Source organism: Labeo rohita, chromosome 21 (assembly GCF_022985175.1).
Source record: "Labeo rohita strain BAU-BD-2019 chromosome 21, IGBB_LRoh.1.0, whole genome shotgun sequence".
Taxonomy (NCBI): domain Eukaryota; kingdom Metazoa; phylum Chordata; class Actinopteri; order Cypriniformes; family Cyprinidae; genus Labeo; species Labeo rohita.
The window spans coordinates 3,327,590-3,350,906 of NC_066889.1; the positions used below are offsets into that span (position 1 = coordinate 3,327,590).

General features: G+C 36.2%; 1 protein-coding gene across 1 annotated transcript; it reads left to right on the plus strand.

The window, feature by feature from the left end:
• Nucleotides 1-4,126: 4,126 nt before the first annotated feature.
• mpp1 (MAGUK p55 scaffold protein 1) lies at nucleotides 4,127-22,672 on the plus strand. The gene is made up of 12 exons (XM_051093207.1): nucleotides 4,127-4,499; nucleotides 12,599-12,727; nucleotides 16,415-16,493; nucleotides 16,604-16,689; nucleotides 17,634-17,702; nucleotides 18,461-18,657; nucleotides 18,790-18,896; nucleotides 19,705-19,785; nucleotides 20,600-20,680; nucleotides 21,420-21,622; nucleotides 21,745-21,819; nucleotides 21,954-22,672. Exons 1-12 carry the CDS (start codon nucleotides 4,377-4,379, stop codon nucleotides 22,128-22,130), a joined length of 1,407 nt encoding a protein of 468 aa, XP_050949164.1. The 5' UTR covers nucleotides 4,127-4,376; the 3' UTR covers nucleotides 22,131-22,672.
• The last annotated feature ends 645 nt before the right edge of the window (nucleotides 22,673-23,317 follow it).

Consider the following 23,317-nt stretch of genomic DNA (forward strand, 5'->3'; position numbering starts at 1 on the left):
TACAATAAAATCTCTCTCTTTTTTTTTTGTTTAAAGATATTAGGGGGGACACGGTCAATAACCATGGAGAAAATGCTAAGACATTATGCCACAACCTTTAGGGGGCGAAGGAGACCTGTCACGAGCACAGGAGCACAGTCACGGACTACTCTGATCCAGACTGCGGGGCAGTGGAGGACCCAGAGTTCACAGAGGGGAACAAGTGGGAGAAGTGCATGGATGCGACCAAATTTAAGGCACGAAGTCTAAGCGACAGAATTTGTAGCTCGACTGATTCAAGCAGCTCAAAGGGCACTCCGTAGACCTAAAAGGGCCACGGAGAGACCCCAAGAAGGGATAAGGTGCAATCCTAGGAGGACTTATCCACCTGCACCCTTCAGGAGCCTGTTGGTCAGGTGATGCTTCCCTAGGGACGACCATCCACTGCATCATTTTTTTTTTTTTTTTTAATATGCCGAGATGGCTGTGATGAACATTACAGTGGAGGGAACATCCTCTGCTCCAACTGCAAGAAAGGAAGCACAACTCTGACTGAGCATCTAAGGTTAATTCGGGGAGTGGAGCACTGTACAACAGAAAGACCTCACCTCAGAGCGTATACCTGCCTCATAGAGGGGGCTCTAGCCTGAATGATAATGTCTACCATGGCCTGAGAAGGCCAGTGAGGTCTTACCATGTCCCACCCAGAAACCAGACGTACAGGTCCATAGATCAGGATGCGGGTGCCAAACTGTGCCCATCCTGAGAAGAAGGTTCTTCTTCAGGGGAACTCTCTTCTGGTCGTGTAGTTCTTTCCACGGGCACTCTCAGTTCTTTTGCTGCGTGTGAACTGCCCAAGACCGCTGGGATAAGTCCTGGACAGTGTTGCCGAAGAGGCTGGCCTGAGAGACGGACACCAAGAAAGCGTGCTTTGTTGGTGTCACATATCTCCACTAGGTTCAGCCAGAATAGCACTTTTAGGCCACAAAAACGGACATCACCTGACCGAGGGACTGCACCGATACTTTTCAGTCACCGTACGCAGTTCCTGCAGCAACCTCGAGTCAGAACTACCCTCTTGCATGTCCGAATCATGGCCTAATATAATGCAGGAGGGCCATAGCATGCAGGGCGGAGGTGGCATGGCCTGTAGCGCTGTGAGCCCCGCTATACAGCCAGGGCTGGCAGACGCTTACAGGCTAAGGCGAGAAGCACGGACAGCCCCACCAGATGGCGGTGTTCGCGAGCACGAATGCACAGCAATCGCACACTCAACTGGAGGACGTCAACGTGTTCCCAAGCCACCACCACCCGCAAGGCATGTGCGGGGGGAAGAGCCAAACACATAGCTGAGCTCTTCATGAACCTCCTGGAGGAAAGGCACCAGGGAAGAACGCAGCAAGAGCCGCGTCCGACACCGGAAACCAAACGTCAGACCACGAACGCCCAGGGGAAGGCGGAGAACCCAACCTCCCACCTGGCGGTCGAGGCTGCCTGGGGGAACATGGCCATCAACTCAGTCTCGGATCATAGCCATGCAACCGCCACAACGGGGAGCTGCTCAGCAGAATCTCCAGCGTCAGAAGATGATAGCCCCTCCACTGATGTGGCGATAGACATCTTAACTTCCTCATGAGCCCTAAACGAGATGCAAGGCTCGTACTAGGACGAACCAGCATCAACATTTAGAAACTCGACGGTAATACTCTGAGAGGAGCCGGACCTCCGCGGGGACTGACCCGACAGAGCAACCCAGACTATAATCCTCAGGTCTCCCATGCTTCCAGCTAATGCAGCTTCGGGAGTCAAGCGACCCGCGAAATTGGAAAGGGTAGAACGCAAAGGCGGCTTACATATCAATCTAAGCTGTGACCGAGCGTAATAATGGACATGCCCATGCAGCGTGGACGCAACCCATTCACAAATGCCATCTTAATATGCATTTGTTTACATCCCAGACCTGTGATACAGCGATTGTGAACGTCATGAGGACATAAGGAAACTATCGCTCCCTAAAAGCACACGATCGGAGATGCGTCTTGAAAAAGACACTCTCAGCGATTGTGTATGCTGTAGGAAATTGCTCTTTTAGGCTGAATTGCCCAGGGGAGGACCGCAACACTTATCTGTTAGCGCAGCAGGGCAATCTCTGCTGGAATGCAAAGAAGGGAAATTCCACACAGCCGAGAAACTCCCGCAGCAATGAAGGTATTTTCTTTCTTCTTGTAGAAGCAGCTCACAAAGCAATCAGCTCCTCAGCATAAACCTGAATGAGTGGATGCATGCCGCCATCTTATATACCCGTATATACGGGGGGAGTGGCTTGGCGTGCAAATTCCACTCGCCAATTTCATTGGCCTTTTTTTCTTAAGCTTGGAGGTGATTGGGCTCCCAAGTAGGACCCCAAATACGTCAGTATTGACGTAACGTCATAGAGTACGACTGAAGGAAAACTAACAATTAAAAAAAAAAAAAAAAAGTTTTCTTTGCATTTTATTCTCTGTTGATGGTAGTATTGAATAAAACAGGAAATGTCACAATAAGGTTAGTTTACATTTAGGGAGCTTATAAGTTACAAATAAAAATCTTATGTTAAAGGGTTTACTACCTTTCACCATGATACAGTCCTCCTTTGAGGTATGGCCAGACCCACCAGTCTCATATTGCCTCAATCAAAGCGATTGTATAGTTTAGAGAAATAGTGTCTCTGAAATTAAGAACCATTGTTATTCTCTGAAAGTGTAAACCCTTTGAGCACAGTACAATCAAGCTTAAACGGTCCACTGTACCTGAATTCACCCTAAATATTACCTTTTGAAAGTTGCCCAAGTGACAGCTTTTGTACCATTTTTAAAACTATTTTTAATTTGTTTTATTTTATTTATTTATTTGTTTGTAGCTGTTGCGTGCACATCGGTTATACACTCATTATTACTCAGTGCATTATAGGACTGAATGAGTGCACTTAATGAGTTCTACTAAGCTTTCGGGACACCACTACAAAATGTGTGTCCCCTCAAAGACTACAAAAGGGTAAAGGGAGTTAAAAAAAAAAAACCTTGTGTGTGGGACGCAAGGGGGCGTACATGCACTTAAATTTTATTTTTACATTGACTCACTGACATGAACGCACATTCCCTAATATGCACAGGGAAATTTGTGACCCTGGACCACAAAACCAGTCTTAAGTCGCTGGGGTTTATTTGTAGCAATAGCCAAAAATACACTGTATGGTATAATACATTTGACATATTATATGTCAAAATTGTAGATTTTTCTTTTATGCCAAAAATCATTAGGAAATTAAGTAAAGATCATGTTCCATGAAGATATTTTGTAAATTTCCTACTGTAAATATATCAAAACGTAATTTTTGATTAGTAATATGCATTGCAAAGAACTTAATTTGGACAACTTTAAAGGCGATTTTCTCAATATTTAGATTTTTTTGCACCCTCAGATTCCATATACTGAAATAGTTGTATCTCGGCTAAATATTGTTCTATCCTAACAAACTATACATCGATGGAAAGCTTATTTATTCAGCTCAATTTCGAAAAATTTACACTTATGATTGGTTTTGTGGTCCAGGGTCACATTTCATTTTCATTTAAATTACAGTAAGGTACAGGAGCATTACTTCTTTTCTTCTTTTTTTTTTTTTTCTTTCTTTATTATTCATATGCAGGTACTTAATCATAATTTAACAATTAGCTAGAAGAAAGAAAAAAAAAAATAAAACAGCTATTTGGCAAGTTGTTTATGACATTTTCAGTTCCACGGGGAAACGAAACAACTTCAGTTAGCAAGTGGTAACCTCAGTTTACCACTTGCTAACTTAAGTTGTTTCGACATCACATCTGCTAGTTTTCAAATCCTACTATGGGGAAAGCTTTGCTCATTAATCTTTATTAAATCCTTCTGGAGAATCCAGTCACATTACACGATTAATATTCATGATCCACGCCTTCAAAAACAGGATTCCAGGATTCCAGGATTCCTATCAACGTCTGTCTTTCAGCCAATCAATCTGGACTACTGCTGCGTAATTAATATTCATAAGCTTAGCCTTTCCCATAGTAGAAATCGCTTGCGGGTCCGCTTGTACGTTTTGTCAGAGATAGTAACTACGTAAGTGCGCACTCTAAAGGGAAGCTGCAGTGTGCCAGCCCCCTCCTCACACTAATGTTTATGTGCTTTGTCAGCTGTGTCTTGTCTCTTGCGCAAACTCTGGACTTCGAGCCCGAATCCCTCAACGTTTATCTTCAACTATCTCCAGCTTTCTTATCACGTCGTATCGCTCTTCTGACCAACCCCTTTCGGACCTTGAGCAGACCCAACTCGGTCCAGACTATTTTCCTTTTTTTTTCTACCCCCTCCCCCGCTAACTGTGAAACATGACATTAAATTCCAATAAAAACGAACCTGCTGTCATTCTGGAGCGTGTCAACAGCGCACGAACGGCTCTCTCCGATCTCTATCTGGAACAGCTGCTGCAGAATAAACCGAAGTCAGACAAGGTAAGAGGCTTCGCTAACCAACCCACTGATTTTACGATTACAGAAGACGACTCGTTGCCTTATTTCAGCATTTACATTCGACAATCGGATGTTGATGAATGTGTATCGATAGTTTTTTTTTTTTATCAGTGTCACAGATATAAGAGTTTCTCATGTGCATAAGGGATAAAGATGGTTGGTCCAGACTGGTGCAGCCCGGTTTGAGATCAGTATCATCATACTGCTACTCAAAACAAATTTCCTCCTCATACCGTTAGATATTGTGACGATGTTAGGTAAAATAGTTTGCAACATAACTAGAATAAATATTACACCACTGACATATAAAGGCGTTGAACATGTTATCGAATATTATTTTGGCATGACGCATCGTGACGTCATGATGGTAGTGGGGAGCTCAGTTCCGCAAATCGGTTCTTTCGAACAGTTCAGTGATTCAGTGATTCTTTTAATCTCGTGGCCCTTTCTTTTTTTAAGAGATCTGTTTTAAACTATGAAACTTATGTGTATGCCCATTTGCTTTTTATTCCTTTTTATTATTATTTAAATTAACCTTTGTTAGTGTTTTGTGATTTCACATGTCCAAATTCTCCATTTAAATAGTCCTTCAATAAAATTACTTAATATATTTAAAGAAGTGATATATGTATATATAAAATCAAGTCCAATAAATGTAGGTTTCATACTTATGTTTAGCTATTAAAGTAACTTTCGCCCTATCACTCAAATTCTAGGGAGAATCAGTCAGACCGGTTTAGTGAACCGGTTCTGAATCACTGAGAAGAAGGGAATCGTGCACGGAATCACTCCTGTGCGCGTTTCTCTCTGAAACAAACAAACAAACAAATAATCATTTATGTTTATTAGTATTTTAATTTAATCGTGGTGAGGATTTTTCTCTCAAGTGCCTGGAAAAATATTATTTTGCTGTAAGATAATTTAATAGAGACTGATTCTACTTTTTGCTGATGTCATACTCGAATAGCTTGCCATCTTAAAATAACTTTACAAGTCAGTGCGAGAAAATAACTTAAAGGTTGCTCTTTTATGGCTCAGAAGACGTAATGGACGGCAGTTTATGTATCAACTTGATCTCAGATGTTTTTTTTCTGACAATTGCAGACCTGATATTGGAGTACAATGTTTTAATAGAAATTATACTATGATTTAAATAGATATAAGAGCTCAGATGATTTGAATTTGTATTTATTTATTTTTTTTTTTTTCAGGAGAAAATAAAATAATTGAAGTCTCAATTTAATACTTTTCCTTTCTTGGAGAAACAATAGAGACATTGAAGAGATCTGATCTATCATAACTATTAGCTGGCAGAGATACTAATCACATCATGTAACATTTAGCCTAGAAGCACAACCATACTTTGTATGACTATAATGATAATTTAATCAGAGTAGTAATGTTTCAGATTCACATATCGACTCATCATTATGAATCTCTCTGATCTTCACTTTTATGGATTAATGTCATTAACTGCTTTTCCATGTGTTCCCAACAGTGCTTCTTCTTTGAAAATCATAGATTTGGGACATCATGTTCCAACATGGTAAAGACATTTCAATTTGAGAAGTAACAAGGTTAATGATTGTTTCCTGAGATTATCTTTTCAAGGCATCGATGAGGAGACAATAGTATTCTGTAGCAAAGATAGGATTAGTGGCAGGAGGCACAATAGACGTTAACTTTATAAGGACCCATAAGGAGTCATATATATATATATATATAGTTAATCTTCTTGGTCAAATCTGGTATCTAATGGCTTGAGGGAGACCCACTGAAAAGCATGAACAAAACAAATTATGAATCATGGATTATAGATTTTTTTCTCTCTGCACTTCAGACAGAAATTGGCCTCTGTCTTTGCGCCTCTCATGTCATAACATATCCCTCTCATTCTCTTAAAATCTGCTTTAAATATTATATGTCGGCACATACTCTTCCTTGTTTTTTTTAGATATATTGATGTAGCAATATCCAACAAATCTATGAATAATCAGTCAAATAGTATAAAAAGCTAACAGCCACTTACCAACATGATGACTGACGTTATTAATCAATACTAAAATCTAACATTTCAATGTGGAAGCTCCAATGTCCTGATATTATATGGTTCCAATATCAATTCTGTCCAATCCAGTGTTAATACTAGCTGATAACGTTATGTTCAATATTGTGAATTGGAATGCCTGTTGTATTGAAATCATATCAAGGCCAGAATATCACTTGTAAGTGGGATTATCAGATGAGCCAGTGAGCTACTTAGCAACCACCTAGATACACTAACATGTTCTAAATGAGAATCATGATCTCATCAGAATGCTACACCCACTACCTACAGAATACTAAGCTTATTAGTATCACTGACGGGGTGTATGTTCAGCTCAGAGTATTATGGTTTTGGCAGATCATAGATCTAAAATGCTTCACTAGTCAAACTGAAGAGTGCAAGTTTTCTATAAATAGAAGCCGTGATTTTCTCTGCAGATAAAGGGGGGAGCCTGAAGAACAGTTTGCTTGTGTAAAACACGGTGTCCCTGCATTGCGTTTGCTTTAGATAAAAGGACGAGACATGTAGCTTCCTTGTTCACACATGGCTGATTGTAAGTGCAGTGACTGCAGTGCATGTATGAGTAGCTGGTCTACAGTAGAGATGGATATTTTCTATGAAAATGTCTTTATTAACAGTAAACCTTCAAAAAATAGCATTACTATCACAAACCGCAAGAAAGAAAAAAAGTTTCTTCACACTTTATTTTAAGGTCCAGTTCTCACTATTAACCAGGCCTGTATTAACTGTGACCATTGCCTCAATAAACTCCTAATTCACTGCTTATTAATAGTTAGTAAGTTAGTTGTTAAGTTTAGGTATAGGGTAGCATTGAGGGATCTAAAATATGGGCATGCAGAATAAGACAATAATATGTGCTTTATAAGTATTGATAATCAGCCAATATGATGGTAATATGCATGCTAATAAGTAACTAGTTAATAGTGAGAACTGGTCCCTAAACTAAAGTGCCTTATAGTTACATTTAGCAGATTAGAGATGATATGCTTTACATTTTTGTGATGCTATAAACAATCACAAAGTTAAGATTTGCTATATACTAGGGGTGGCGAACTCCGGTCCTGGAGAGTCGCAGCCCTGCAGAGTTAAGCTCCAACCCTAATTAAAACTCACCTGCCTGTTGCTTTCTAGTAACCCTTTAGACCTTGATTAGCTTGTTCAGGCGTGTTTGATTAGGGTTGAAGCAAAACTATGCAGGGCTGTGGCTCTCCAGGACCGACGTTCGCCACCCCTGCTATATACAGTAGTCAACATTTAAAGTGGATCAAAACCTTTCATTAAATTTCTCCTAAAACCGAAAAGAATACCTGTTCTTGCCTTTGATTGACTTTTATTGACTTTTTTTGATCCACTTTAAATGTTGACTACTGTAGTATAGTAGTATAAAAATACATAATGGTAAAATCATTAGTTCACTGTTGTGGCCAATGACATTTTTAAAACGGTAACAGCAGTAATATGCTAAAAGAAACCAAATGCCACAATTTCCTACATTACCCAACCATAACCATGTCATGAACACTGGGGGTTACCAAAACTTTTTTTTTTTTTTTTTTAAACAGTAAATTTCTGTTTAAAGGGCTTAAACAGTTAGAATTGAAAGGCCTTAGGGAATAGGAGAAGAAGAAATAATTAGAATTTAAAGTAATCTAATTTAACGTGCATCACATTTTCAAATCTGCATATTCTTATTCATATGTTAATGCTTATTGTCTCATCTTGTCATTTCAAGATTTATATTGTAAACCAGTTGTGAAAATTAGGCAATTTCAGATTCATGGTTTGGAAGATGACAGGGCTTAAACTCACTAGGGCTGTTTTGCAGGTATCAGCAAGACTCTATCACACTTTGTTTGGTGAAGTACACTGCAGTGCGTATTTCCTCAGAGAGCTGCTTTTTGGTTTAGATTAGTTTGTTTGCTTCAGATGAAGAAAAAAAAACACTAGGGTTTCAAAATGACATGTTTGAACATGATCAATTATTTGAATGTTAAGCGGTTATCGTGTCTTGGTTATTGCTGCTGTTCTTTTTTCATGTTTATTCAGCACTGAAAATCAGGTGACAGTTTCGAGCCATGCGATGACACTTCCCTGAAAACAGAGGTGGTTTTTCTTTGTCTGTCGAGTCACATGACACTCCTGACTCAGTGAAACTCCAAAGTAGGAAGTGTATATAAGGATAACATGTCTCAGACTGTTATTTTGCCCTTGGGAATGAGGATGTGTTAGGGCCTCCCACAGTTACAGGCCACATGCACACTGCAAACTTTTGGAAGTGTACAAATGAAGTATTCTATTAGCATTACAGCGGTCAACAGTCTGATATGGGATTTACTGCAGGAGCATATGACCTCTGGCTGCTGTAAACTGCAATAGCTTTAGTTATGCCAACACTGAATTCTGCATGTGAAATATACAATTTCACTTGAAGTGCTGATTTCATAAGACCTTAGTCAACATGTTGGATACGCTGTTAGTAGATTCTCTTTAGCTGACCCATGCATTGGTGTTTTATCAGCCCAATCGTGGCATGCAACCTTTGCTCAGGATGTTTGACTGTTTCCTACCAACATGTGACTTCCCTCTAGTGAAGACAGCTCCGTCAGCAGTATAAAGGGAGTTCACGGGAGGCTTTTGCTTTTTGCTGATGGATGATCTCCAAGCTTTAGTACTGTATCAGAGCCCCTATTTTCCACAAAAGAAAATTATATTTCAGTAATGTAAAATAAATTAAACCCTTAGAGAAAAATGTCTTGATGGGCTTCTTGCCTCAAGTGGGGTGTCTTTGTATAATTTTTCATTTTGCATTATGACAGCTAAATTAGCAATTTTTTCTATTCACCTCAATATGTTACAATTTAAGTAATTTAAGTCAATGCACATTGTTTTGAAGGGAGGCATCTTCCCCTGTCTGACACAAAATATATGTTCATGGCATGGAGACATGTTGAATATTAAGTTCGCACCTCTTGGTCTTAATGTGTCCAGACAGATGCTATATTTATGCTAGATTGAATTATGGTTAAACGCATGTCAGTAAATGTGCATTTTAGGGTTATCGTGCATGTATGTATGTGTGTGTGTGTGTAAATGGGTTTCTTCAGAGAATCCATATGGTCAGGAAACACAAAACTACTGATTTGATTACCTTAATGTAGTCACTCCATTCTGGGACTCCCCATTTGTCCTGTTATCACACTTATACTAATGGACTCAGTCTTAATACCCTTTTACCTTACTGTAAACCCTTAGGGTAACTGAAATGCAGTCTAACAGACTTTAATAGTAATTTTTTTCTGATGATAATAATTTCATATGTCCAGAATACAAACACAAATACAAAAAAAAAAAAAAAAAAAAAAACAAAAAAAAAACACTTGTTTTGACTTAAAAAGTGTTCTTGCTGCCTTAAAATTTTAAGTTTACTCAACTCATATCCACGTTTTCACGCTGTACAACTTAACATTTCATGTTGACTAAAATTAAAATTTTAAGGCAGCATGAATACTTACTTACTTATTTTTTTTTTTTTTTACAGTGTAGGTCCTCCAGATATGCATTAGATATGGCACGTGTTGATTCAGATTTTTTTTTTTTTTTGGTCAGAAGTGTAGTGCAATTACAACCCTAGTAAGAAAAAAAAAGAAAAAGATAATAGATTGTAATAGATTTAAAATGAATTTATATTATACTAAGTATAGTTCACGTCTATTAACATATTTACTGACATATGGCTTAAGATTTACTGATATAAAAATTATAATTAAACTTTATGTGAAATACTACTTGTGCACAATTGCACATTTCTTAATATTAAGCTTATGTTTTAATGTCACTGTTGATGAGGATTGTATGATCTTTAAAAAATAATAGTTCTACTTTAGCACAATCAAATATGCTTTAGTATATCTTTAGTTAGACTTCAGCACTACTTCCACACAATTAAAGTGGTTTAAGTACAAAATTAGTTGTTCCAATTTAGCAGACTTTAAATATACCAGTTTGATATACTAAAAGTACAGTTGCAGAGTATTTCTATTAAGCACATGATATGTAAATGTATTTGCAGTATACTTAGGATGAAATAAATGTACTTTAAATACATTTTAGTATATTTATTTTTCACTAGGGAATGGACCATTTCAGTTTTTTTAGTTCAGTATAACTGAACGTCATCAAATTTGTGCAATTCTACCCGCCACAATTTTCAGAAAGCCTAATTCATAGAAGAGCTGTGTTAAATTTGCATGCTTTAACATTATCACAGACTAATCAAATTGAACAAATTTGACAGGCTTCTATTTGTTAAGCAGTTTACAGATAAAACTTGTTTCAGGGATTTCAAAGAATGCTTTTCACTTCTGTTTTACACAAGAACTTTAGGTGTGACCAGTTAAACTAGTGAAATGATTCATGGCTCAAGAAAAGCATGGTTTTGTCTCATTCTTTGCTTTCAAAAACAACCTCTTTCAACAGAAATCTTAGAGATTGCTTAAAAGCCATGTTTTGCACATGACTTTTGCAGTAACTAATGTTTAGAGTTTGATCATATTAGTCTAATCCTCTGTTTCTAATAAAATATAAAACCATGCTGTTATTTTTGCCAGAAATTATTAAATGAGGAGTGGCTATGGAATAACGAGTATAAATTTAGTCATTGTGCAGTAAAAATATACATTGGAATAGGTTTGCATTTTTTCAAAATTTGTTTATAATTTAAAATATAAATCAATCACATATTTCTCAGTTATGACAAAGATCTGCTGCAGATTCTGTTTCATCACAGCTTAAAGCAGTTTCATTGTGCCTTTCCCTTTTTTATTAGAGGTCAACTTCAAGGGATAGCTCACCCCAGTCGACACCTATTCACCTTTGTGTTGTGCCAAAAACAGGAACACAAAAGAAGATATTTTGAGAAATGTTTCTGTGTTTTGTAGCACAGCTTGTTCCCATTGCCCTCTGTGAATACACTGGATTTTATAATGCAGGAAAAAGCATGCTTAATCATATCTAGACGACTCCAGATCGTGCTGATCATCAAAACCTGACATCAGCCTGACGTTAGTCATCGCGTCATCAAACTCAACTCAAAGCTGAGGTCTAAAGTCCTGATTATGTAACAGTAGGAATGTGGTGTAAACTTTGTCCTGAACTCAGGTCATTCATGCATTGTCATGCATTTTCTGAACATCAAGATGTGTACGTAAGAGCTTTTCTGTGTAGATCACTGCTCGGAGGGTTGTAAAACCAAGACGTGGCATTTTTTTTTGCGTGTCTTCATAGTATTATTGAAATGACTGACTGCTGTGTCTGTAAAAGCAGATGATTGACAATCCAAGCATCTCTGTCATATCATTTTATTCATAAATAATGCTTGAGGACAGGTTACCAGATTTACCCTAGACCTGAACAATAATTATAGCATGATAGTAGTTGTTTATATATATATATATATATATATATATATATAGTAGTTGTTTATATATAAAGATTTCTTAACAAAGATTTGTAACTTAATACTTGGGACTTAATTAATAAAGAATTTATAAGCCATGTTTCCAGGCTAAAAATCAGTTTTAAATCACTAATTAAAAGTTGGATAAAGAACAAAAAAATCACATATTTGTGATTTAACATATTATTAAACAGAGTGAAATAGAAGGTGCCATTTCTACCTTCTGAGGATGTTTGTTTAGTCATGTCAGTAGAAAACTCCCTCATCAGACAACATAACCATGCCAACCAGGTCCCAGCATTGCAGGAATTAATGAAGTGTTAAGATGTAGCTGTTTAATCGTTAACCCAGAACAGATGTCCACATTGACTTTAATTCTTCTCCTTCATCATACCATTTTATTTTACACCTAGAAAAAAAATGTTTATGAAATTTTGCATGATTCCCCCTAATATCTTGTCTTAAAATATAAGGATTCAGCTAATACAAAAACTATTGGGGTCTCAACGGTGTGATTCATGTAATACAGAGCTTAATGCGGCATGTTTGCATTCCCAGGCTGCCATGCAGACATACGACTGCAAAGGACAGGAAGTCTTCACCAATGGCAGCGCTGGCCACATGAACGGCAAAGATGTAAGCAGGATGCGAGAAGTGGCCTTTGAGAAGAATCCCTCTGAACCACTGGTATGTTTTTTATTTTATTTATGTATTTCATGAAACATTTAAAAATAATAAACTAATTCAAATTACTTTTTTTAAACATTCAAAGAAGAATAGAATTAAACTAACTGAAGTCATTAAAGGAGAATTTCACTTCCAGAACAGCAATTTACAGATAATGTACTCACCCCCTTGTCATCCAAGATGTTCATGTTCTTGTTTCTTCAGTCATAAAGAAATTGTATTTTTTTGAGGAAAACATTTCAGGATTTTTCTCCATATAATGGTCTGGTATGGTGCCCCGAGTTTAAACTTCCAAAATGCAGCTTAAATGCAGCTTCAAACGATCCCAATGCGATTGTAAACAATCCCAGCCAAGGAAGAAGGGTCTTATCTAGCGAAACGATCAGTTATTTTCTTCCTCAACTTCAAAAATCATTTCAAAATCATCCAACATCGCTGCAGAAGTACCGACCCAGTCTTTGCAAAGCGAACATTCAAAAAAGATCAAACACCCTTAACAAAAAAGGTAAAACAGAGATATAGGACGATTTTGAAGTTGAGGAAGAACGTGAGATGGGAGTTTTTCGACATACCCTAAATGTTATGAAGTGGAAAAAACAGAGGTTGAGAAGAAAAGACAAGATGAGCGTTTGACATGAAAAAGTATATAAACTGTACATTTTTATGAAAATAACTGATCGTTTTGGTAGATAAGACCCTTCTTCCTCAGCTGGGATTGTTTACAACCGCATTTGGGATAGTTTGAAGCCACATTTAAACTGTATTTTGAAAGTTCAAACTTGGGGCACCATATCAGTCCATTATATGGAGAAAAATCCTGAACGTCTTGGATGACAAGGGGGTGAGTACATTATCTGTAAATTGTTGTTCTGGAAGTGGACTTCTCCTTTAAATTATTTGAAAGTAATAATTAACCCAAGCATTTTAAAATTCTGTTATAATTTACTTGTGTTGTTCAAAACGTATATGCTGTAATTTTTTTTTTTTTTTTTTATCCGTGGGACACAAAAGGGACTGGTTTCACAGATAGGGCTTAGAGTAAGCCAGGTTTAAGCTATAATTCAATTGTGACATTTAAGTAGCTTTAATAAACATGCCTTAGGGGGAAAAAAAAACATTACTGATGTGCAGACAAAACAATGGCACTGACGTATTGTAAGCTATGTCAGTGCAAGTTTCTTGCAGTTAAAATAGCTCATGCATCCATTTTAGTGTGGGTCTAGGCTTAAGCCTTTTCTGTGAAAGGAGAAGAAAGAGTAACTAGATAAAAAAGTTCGTCAAGACAAACTTTAAGTTGGCTTGAGAAAGCCTGACCAGAAAGTTTTAAAAAGTGCGAAAATTGTAAACCGTTTAAGAATTTTGAAAAGTTTAAAAAGTTTAAAAAGTTTGAAAAGTTTAAGAAGTTTATGAAGTTTTAAAAAGTTTAAAGTTTGAATTCAGTCTGTCAGAAAGCTAGATAGATAAAAATAGATAGATAGATAGATAGATAACAAGTGTTTCTAGTATGATTAGCAAATTATTAGCATGTTTCTAGCATGATTAGCAAAGTTGCTAGCATGTTTCTAGCATGATTAGCAATTTGCTAGCGTGTTTATAGCATGATTAGCAAGGTTGCTAACGTGTTTCTAGCATGATTAGCAAGTCGCTAGCATGTTTCTAGCATGATTAGCAAAGTCGCTAGCATGTTTCTAGCATGATTAGCATGTTTCTAGTATGATTAGCAAGTCGCTAGCATGTTTCTAACATGATTAGCAAGTTGCTAGCATGTTTCTAGCATGATTAGCATGTTTCTAGCATGATTAGCAAAGTCGCTAGCATGTTTCTAGCATGATTAGCAAGTTGCTAGCATGTTTCTAGCATGATTAGCATATTTCTAGCATGAATAGCAAGTCGCTAGCATGTTTCTAGCATGATTAGCAAGTCGCTAGCATGTTTCTAGCATGATTAGCAAAGTCGCTAGCATGTTTCTAGCATGATTAGCATGTTTCTAGCATGATTAGCAAGTCGCTAGCATGTTTCTAGCATGATTAGCAAAGTCGCTAGCATGTTTCTAACATGATTAGCAGGTCGCTAGCATGTTTCTAACATGATTAGCAAGTTGCTAGCATGTTTCTAGCATGATTAGCATGTTTCTAGCATGATTAGCAAAGTCGCTAGCATGTTTCTAGCATGATTAGCATGTTTCTAGCATGAATAGCAAGTCGCTAGCATGTTTCTAGCATGATTAGCAAGTCGCTAGCATGTTTCTAGCATGATTAGCAAGTCGCTAGCATGTTTCTAGCATGATTAGCAAAGTCGCTAGCATGTTTCTAGCATGATTAGCATGTTTCTAGCATGATTAGCAAGTCGCTAGCATGTTTCTAACATGATTAGCAAGTTGCTAGCATGTTTCTAGCATGATTAGCATGTTTCTAGCATGATTAGCAAAGTCGCTTGCATGTTTCTAGCATGATTAGCATGTTTCTAGCATGATTAGCAAAGTCGCTAGCATGTTTCTAGCATGATTAGCAAGTCGCTAGCATGTTTCTAGCATGATTAGCAAAGTCGCTAGCATGTTTCTAACATGATTAGCAAGTCGCTAGCATGTTTCTAACATGATTAGCAAGTTGCTAGCATGTTTCTAGCATGATTAGCATGTTTCTAGCATGATTAGCAAAGTCGCTAGCATGTTTCTAGCATGATTAGCATATTTCTAGCATGAATAGCAAGTCACTAGCATGTTTCTAGCATGATTAGCATATTTCTAGCATGAATAGCAAGTCGCTAGCATGTTTCTAGCATGATTGGCAAGTCGCTAGCATGTTTCTAGCATGATTAGCAAAGTCGCTAGCATGTTTAAGGTTTGAAGATAGATAGATAGATAGATAGATAGATAAGGTTTGAAGATAGATAGATAGATAGATAGATAGATAGATAGATAGATAGATAGAGGTTTGAAGATAGATAGTAGATAGATAGATAGATAGAAGACAGATAGATAGATAGAAGATAGATAGACAGATAGATAGATAGATAGATAGATAGATAAGGTTTGAAGATAGATAGATAGATAGATAGATAGATAGATAGATAGATAGATAGATAGATAGATAGATAGATAGATAGATAGATAGATAGATAGATAGATAGATAGATAGATAGATAGACAGATAGATAGATAGTTAGATAGATAGATAGATAGATAGATAGATAGACAGATAGATAGATAGATAGATAGATAGATAGATAGATAGACAGATAGATAGATAGATAGATAGATTAGTTATTAGTTAGAAAGAACATAGATAGCTTAAAGCTTAATTGAGTATCAATGGCTTCTAGCAGTTTACATTAAACATAGTTCAAACAGATATGGACTTTTGGTCAATGAAAGTCTATGGGATTTTTTATGATTTTTAATATTAATTTTTAAGAAAACCGTAACTCAAACCAGTCTGAAAAGATATAGCACACTAAGTCAGAACAGTATGAAGATCTGACCCGAGTTTGGAGTATGTAGCTTGAACGGTCTAGGAGGAGTTAGTGTCCAAAAAATTTGCGGTCAGAAAAATAAGAAGAAGAAGAAGAAGAAGAAGAAGAAGAAGAAGAAGAAGTTTAAATAGGATTTCAGTAAGTTGGCTTTCCCAAGCCAACTTAATAAATAGACATAGAAATAGACATCTAAATTTGTGTTTTGTGCCTGTTCAGGGTGTAACTCTTAAGCTGAATGAAAGGCAGAGGTGTACAGTGGCGAGAATATTGCATGGAGGGATGATACACAGACAAGGTACAGTGGATTCATGGTTTGATTGTAAATAATTATTCAGTTTCCATAAATTACAATGGATAATGACAAACCTTATTTGTTCTTTTGGTAATTCATTCATTTATATACAGGTTCTTTACATGAAGGTGATGAAATTGCAGAGATCAATGGGAAAAGTGTTGCTAATCAAAGTGTAGACCAACTACAGAAGATTCTGGTGGGTTGTGTTCTCATTTGTGACACACACGGTGCAGTCCCTTATGAAAAAAGAGTACATTTTAGCATACTTTTTAAAAAGAGCATTTATTGCGAATAAAATATACTTTAAAATAATATACTTTAGTGTGAAATGAATGTAATGTTTTTCAGCACTTAATTGGATGTTATTTAAAAATAAATGAAAACGTATTATAATTAATAACAGTTAGTTTTGTGTAAGAGTGCTTTCTTGGCCAATTGAGGTAGGAGTTAAGTAAACATATATGCATAATTTCCATAGTCTTTGAAATATGGTTAAAGCTAAATGCTGAATGTGGTGACAAGCATATTATTTTTGAAAATATATTTTTATATCATTTCTATCGATGATTGTATCATGTATTTAATATATTTGTAATTACACTTAACTTTTCCCCACAAGAAGTGGTGTAGCATGACAAAAGTCACTTTTTAATATCACATTGTGTTGTATCATTTTTATAATTGTAAACAATGAAAAGGGTGAATCTCATGAAGATTACAGAGAAATGCCTGGGTCATATTTCACCCCGAAATCTAAAGAAAAATAGGCAATTATATTTAACTTGATGTCTTATTAATGCAAATTATGAATGAAGTATACGCAATGATAGCATTTGTGTATTACTGACAGCAGGATTTTCATTACTGCATTAGATTAATGAGAATTATATTTTTGATGTTATGCTTATTAGATATTTTCTTGAACATGGGCAAAGAAAGCTTTAGTTCAAGTTTCTATTTTGTAACTACTTTATTAAAAGCTAACTTTAAATTCTGGGTATCTTGTTGTTTGATTACAGTAGGTAGTTTCAAAGCAGCTCTCTAAGCATTGGTGCAGTTTTTAGGAAGAATTAAAATGAGATGTTTGTATGGTTGTGTTACTTTTGATTTAATGTTGTTGGATGCTGTTCAACGTTACAGAAAGACACAAATGGTGTTGTCACATTGAAAATCATCTCCAATCAGCAATGTCGCCCCATGGCATGTGAGGTGAGTAAAGTAAAAACAGCAAAACCATTCTCACATCTTACCAGTTTCTTGCTTTTATTTTTAATGATCACAGCCGAGTCGCTTTTTCCTTTGATCAGTAAATGTGCACTTAAATGTGATTTTATCACTTCTTTTTTTGTCTATTCTGTATTCTTGGCTAAATTAAGGTTTGGGGTTTATCATGGGAATGGGAAACCGATTGAAAGACACAGGTGACTATTTAAAGCATCAATAGCAGATAACAACACTTAATTTTTTCATTAGAAAAAGTAACTGCAAACCTTCTTCTGCCATCTGCTGGTCACACAGTGTCAAACTGAACTGCAGTTGATTAAAACCCATTAGTTGTTTGACATTGTGTTGAGCGATGGCAGTCCTCATTCACCATATACAAGTAACCATTGTGCTACTGTAAAATGACAACATCTAGATCCATCTAGAGCTTTGCATATCATTTTTAGGCTGTAAACTACTCTAGCTCTAGCCGTAGATAATGTCACTAATTATCTGTCTATCTATCTATCTATCTATCTGTCTATCTATCTATCTATCTAAGTTCTGTTATTTAAAAGAACAGTTTAAACAAAAATGAATGTATCACAAAAGGGAAAACATATTCCTGGGTCAGCAACTTTTGTTGACCATGGAGAAACCGATCTCTAGATTTAGACAGCATTAACCAGCTGACAAGTCATATATAAGAAGCACATACTATGGTTTAATGAGGAAGTAATGTTTTTCGAATGATATTTTTGCAGATGTATATGAGAGCACAATTCGACTATGACCCCACCAAAGATGACCTCATCCCGTGCAAAGAAGCCGGCCTAAAATTCCAAACGGGTGACATCATTCAAATTATCAATAAGAAAGATCCAAATTGGTGGCAAGGAAAGGTGGACAACTCCTCCACAGACTTCGCAGGGCTCATCCCTTCTCCAGAACTTCAGGAATGGTGCGTTCTGACCTGCATTCACCCCTTTCCAATATTTCATGACAAATTGACTTTCTTTGAAGTAACAGAGAGGTGTTATGCAATTTAAGATCTTCCTGTCTTTCACAAGTTGAACATTTCATTTTTCTTCAGGCGACTAGCAAGCAAAAGCAAAGCAACACGGGAAGGCAGCCAGTCCTGCAGTCCTTTTGGCAAGAAGAAGAAATGCAAAGACAAATACCTTGCCAAACACAGCTCAAGTTAGTGAAACTCACCTCTTTAGCTTTTCTATGACCTGTTTCACATCATCAGCAGCACGGGTATATTTGTAGCAATAGACAAAAATACATTGTTTGAGTCAAAATTATCGGTTTTTTTTAATGGTAAAAATCATTAGGATATTAAGTAAAGATCATGTTCCCATAAGATACTGTGTAAATTTCGTACCGTAAATATACCGAATGTTAATTTTTGATTAGTAATATGCATTGCTAAGAATTTCATTTGCACCCTCAGATTCCAAATTTTCAAATAGTTGTATATCGGCCAAATTTTGTCCTATCCTAACAAACCATAAATCAATGGAAAGCTTATTTACTTAGATTTCAGGTAATGTATACATCTCAATTTCACAAAATTATGACTGGTTTTGTGGTCCAGGTTCACATATGTGATGCATATTTATTTTGAGAAAATGCTCTTATAATGCTCTTTTACAAAATAGGCTTTCATAAATTAGTATAAAATTTGAATGCAAACTACTCATCCATTATTTGAAAAAAAAAAAAAATGAAATAAATAATTAAAATATATATATATTTTTTAATAAAAGATTTGCCGGGCACACAAACAATCATCTCCCACTCAAATGCCATCTCCCAATAATCAGTTTATGGCTATAATAAATAAAAAAAACTCAGTGTAGGAACCCAGAAATCATTTTATTTTCTATATGAAGCATAAATGGTGTCTGTGTTAAAGCACAACATGTGTCTGCTGTTGTAGAAACAGGCCTTATGCAGGTGGTCTTGTTATGCATTAGCTAATGAATTTTTGTTTCTTCCATAGTCTTTGACCAGCTTGATGTAATATCCTATGAGGAGGTAGTGAGACTGCCCGCATTCAACAGAAAAACTCTGGTTCTCATTGGTAAGCATCATCATAGCTATCTTTGAAACAGTTCAGCAGGGATTTCTTAGGGAAGGAGGATTTATAAGAGTGTAGATCATGGACCTCACAGACGGTGATGATACGTTTCCACAGTTATTAACACTGTAAATCCAGCCAAAGTTTTGGTCATACTTTAGCTTGGGGACCAATTTTCAATAACTAACTATTAATTACAACTTTTACCTCAATAAACTCCTAATTTTCTGCTTATTAATAGATAGTAATGTAGTTGTTCAGTTTAGGTTATGGGGTTGGATTAATCAATCTAAAATATGGTCATGCAGAATAAGACATTAATATGTGCTTTAGAAGTACTAGTAAACAGCCAATATGCTTGTAACATGCATGCTAATAAGCAACTAGTTAATAATGAGAATTGGTCCATAAACTAAAGTGTAACAAAAGTTATTTTTATATCTAAAAAATTTAATGTGCATTTATAACATTTTGTGTTATATTACCTTGGCATTACCTTAACTTTTTTAGAAAACTAGTTATCGCTCCTATATGATTGTTTCTTATGCAACGGGTGAGAGTATGTCAGCAATTTTCACTTCTGACCACCCTAATCAATCTCTCAATATTTTTAAGTTTTTAGAAAAGGTTTTCACTTAGAAGTTTACACTATTATTACAGCTTCTGCTCCTGAAAACATTGGAAATTTGAAAAAGAGTCCATTAATAAAACATAAACCACGCAGATCTGCAAAGCTGATCTCAATATTAGAAAATCTGCAGTTCATTTAAAGTTTACAGGCTAAAATGTGTTATTTGTTCTTTGCTGTTATTTAAAGGTGCACCTGGAGTTGGAAGGAGCCATATTAAAAATTCACTGCTGAGCAAATATCCTGAGAAGTTTGCTTACCCAGCACCACGTATGTACCCAGCTGCATGCCTTCTCTTTTTCATTTAAAATTTCATTTCAATTCATGAACTCTTCCACCTGTTTTTGTGAATTTTTAAACAGTCAAACTGAATGCACTTTTAAATCCATGTTTACATGAATATTGAGGTTTTATTGAATATTGAAATTTTGTCACTATTCATAACTCACCCCATTTTGTTCTAAACCTGTTTGGCATCAGTGACGTCAAGCTGACATGTTGCACCATTTTTGTAGCATGTTGCAAATTGCTTTTTGTACATTTATAAAGGCCCTGATGCACTTCAGGTGAAATGATAAACAACTAAAAAAAAAAAAAAAACAAATATGACAAAATTTGTAACTAAATCTGCCCAAAACTAAATTTTTTTGGCGTTTGTTATGGTTTAAAATAGCAAAATGTGTTTAAAACAATACCTAAGGCTATTTTGACTGCTTTTCACAGCAAAATTATTTTCTTAGTCTGTAGTTGTATTTTATTTATTATTATTGTTTTATTTTTTTAATTGTCTAGTATCATCCTGTCATCTTTAAAACGAGTTACATTTACTTGGGAAACAAAACTGCATGTGATATTAGGACTATAAGATATATCTTCCAGAAATTACTTTAAATTAAAATGTATTCTCTGAAAACAAAGTCTTACAAAGATCTTAATTTAAATATGTTTAGAAAACAAGACAGACTGAAGAAAATACTGAATCATTAATACATACGATTTTTCTTTGTAGACACCACTAGACCTCCGAAGAAAGATGAGGAGAATGGCAAAGAGTATTACTTTATTTCCAATGATGAAATGACCAAATGTATCATCGGGAATGAGCTACTTGAATACGGCAGTTACCAGGGACACATGTTCGGGACTAAGATCGAAACCGTCTACAAGATTCATGAGCAAGGGAAAATCGCTGTGCTGGATGTTGAACCGCAGGTAATGTCACACTGTCAATTTAACTGTGAAGTTTATTAATGTAGCATTTTTTTTTTAATGAACCTGACAATGCCACTAATTCTAGCTTTGCCAGTCAACGGTTTTCTTTACGTTTTTTCCAGACGCTGAAAGTGCTCAGAACGGCAGAGTTCGCTCCTCTTGTGATGTTCATTGCTCCTACTAACACTGCCAATCAGGTTAGAAATTGATTTATTCAAACTTCAAGCACCATAAGCCCATTCTTACCCATGCTTATGACCTAACGGTTAAAACACATTTCATTTTTACACTCGAAATGTTTGTAACCTAATTTTCCATTCTACTTTCTCAGTCAGAGGCGGTGCAGAACATCCAGAAAGAATCTGACGGCATTCTCAGTGCATACCGCCACTTTTTTGACGAAATGCTCGTCAACAACGATGTAGATGAAAGTGTTAAGGGTGTGGAGGAAGCCATCGAGAGAGCCTCCTCAACCCCGCAGTGGGTACCAGTCTCTTGGGTGTACTAAAAACCCCAATCCCTTTCCCCATCGCTCCTCCAAAACTAGCATATGAGTGAACCCCACTCACACGGTGCCCTGCTTAATACAGTCATTATCGAGACAGTTTGCACATGAATAAGTGTTTTATAGAATGTTTGGGAAAAAAAGCAATAAGTTTGTTCTTTTTGTTTAGTATGTGAATGATTTTCAAATGACAGAGCGTTATAGCATTAAGCGATGACATTTGTTAGCGATGCAAAAAGGACCTCTACTGTGATTCAAAATACCACTCAGTTCATTAAGGTCTGTTGGTTTTTGATCTTCCCTGGAGTTTCAGTGTGTTTTTTGTACCATGTGCCATGGTGTTCGTCTTAAATATAATTACATAAAAAAGGTAAAAAAAAAAAAAAAAAAAAAAAAAAAAAAACACAGGGAAATTGTATCAATCAATATTTGAAAGCAGGTTTGTCGTGTCCTGAAATGTTCTTCACAATGATATATGGATTTACCTCAAGTCATGTTGTAAGGCACTTTTAAAAGAACTGAATAAACCTCTCCCTACACTCCCATTGTGACTCTCTGTGTTAAAGTGTGGAAAACTTACGGTGACTGGATATACATCTTTGAACTTTGAACTTTAAACATGCATGTGCTGATATTTTTGCGAAGAAACAAGACTTTGCTTCACTGACTTTCTATTAGTTCTATTAGGTCTACAGATTTTGCTGTTTTGAGTCTTAAGGTTAATTCACACTGCACTGAAAGACGCCAACCAACGCAATCACCAGATTACAGTACGTCACTTTCAGAAATTCCACGATTCAACATGTTTAATTGGTGAAAACGAGATCCAACAGACAAAACCCAACGTAGTGTCTGTTGGCGTTTGTCGGTGTGCCAGTGTCGTGTGAATTGGCCTTTAAGCTACAATAAAGTAAACAGTTTTGTCCAAAACTCAGACCCCAAAAGTGATTCCACTTTTAAGGGATATTCTGTTCAGTGCCTGATTAAAAAGCCTACAAATTCGATTTATATGTGGTTTTATGATCATGACACCATCTTTTTCACATTTTAGCATTGGTGTCTGTGATGACCCCTACAAAAAAGAAGTATACTTCTATTTCAGTACTCCTTGGAACTAAATTGGCCCACTTTCTAGTATATAAAAGTATACTTTTAAGTATAGTTAAACAACTAGTTTACATCTATGTTTT

Coding starts and splice junctions, on each gene's coding strand:
- mpp1 (XM_051093207.1), top strand. CDS start 4,377: ATGACATTAAATTCCAATAAAAACGAACCTGCTGTCATTCTGGAGCGT. Junction 4,500..12,598: donor ATAAACCGAAGTCAGACAAG/GTAAGAGGCTTC, acceptor TTGCATTCCCAG/GCTGCCATGCAGACATACGA. Junction 21,623..21,744: donor TGCTGGATGTTGAACCGCAG/GTAATGTCACAC, acceptor CGTTTTTTCCAG/ACGCTGAAAGTGCTCAGAAC.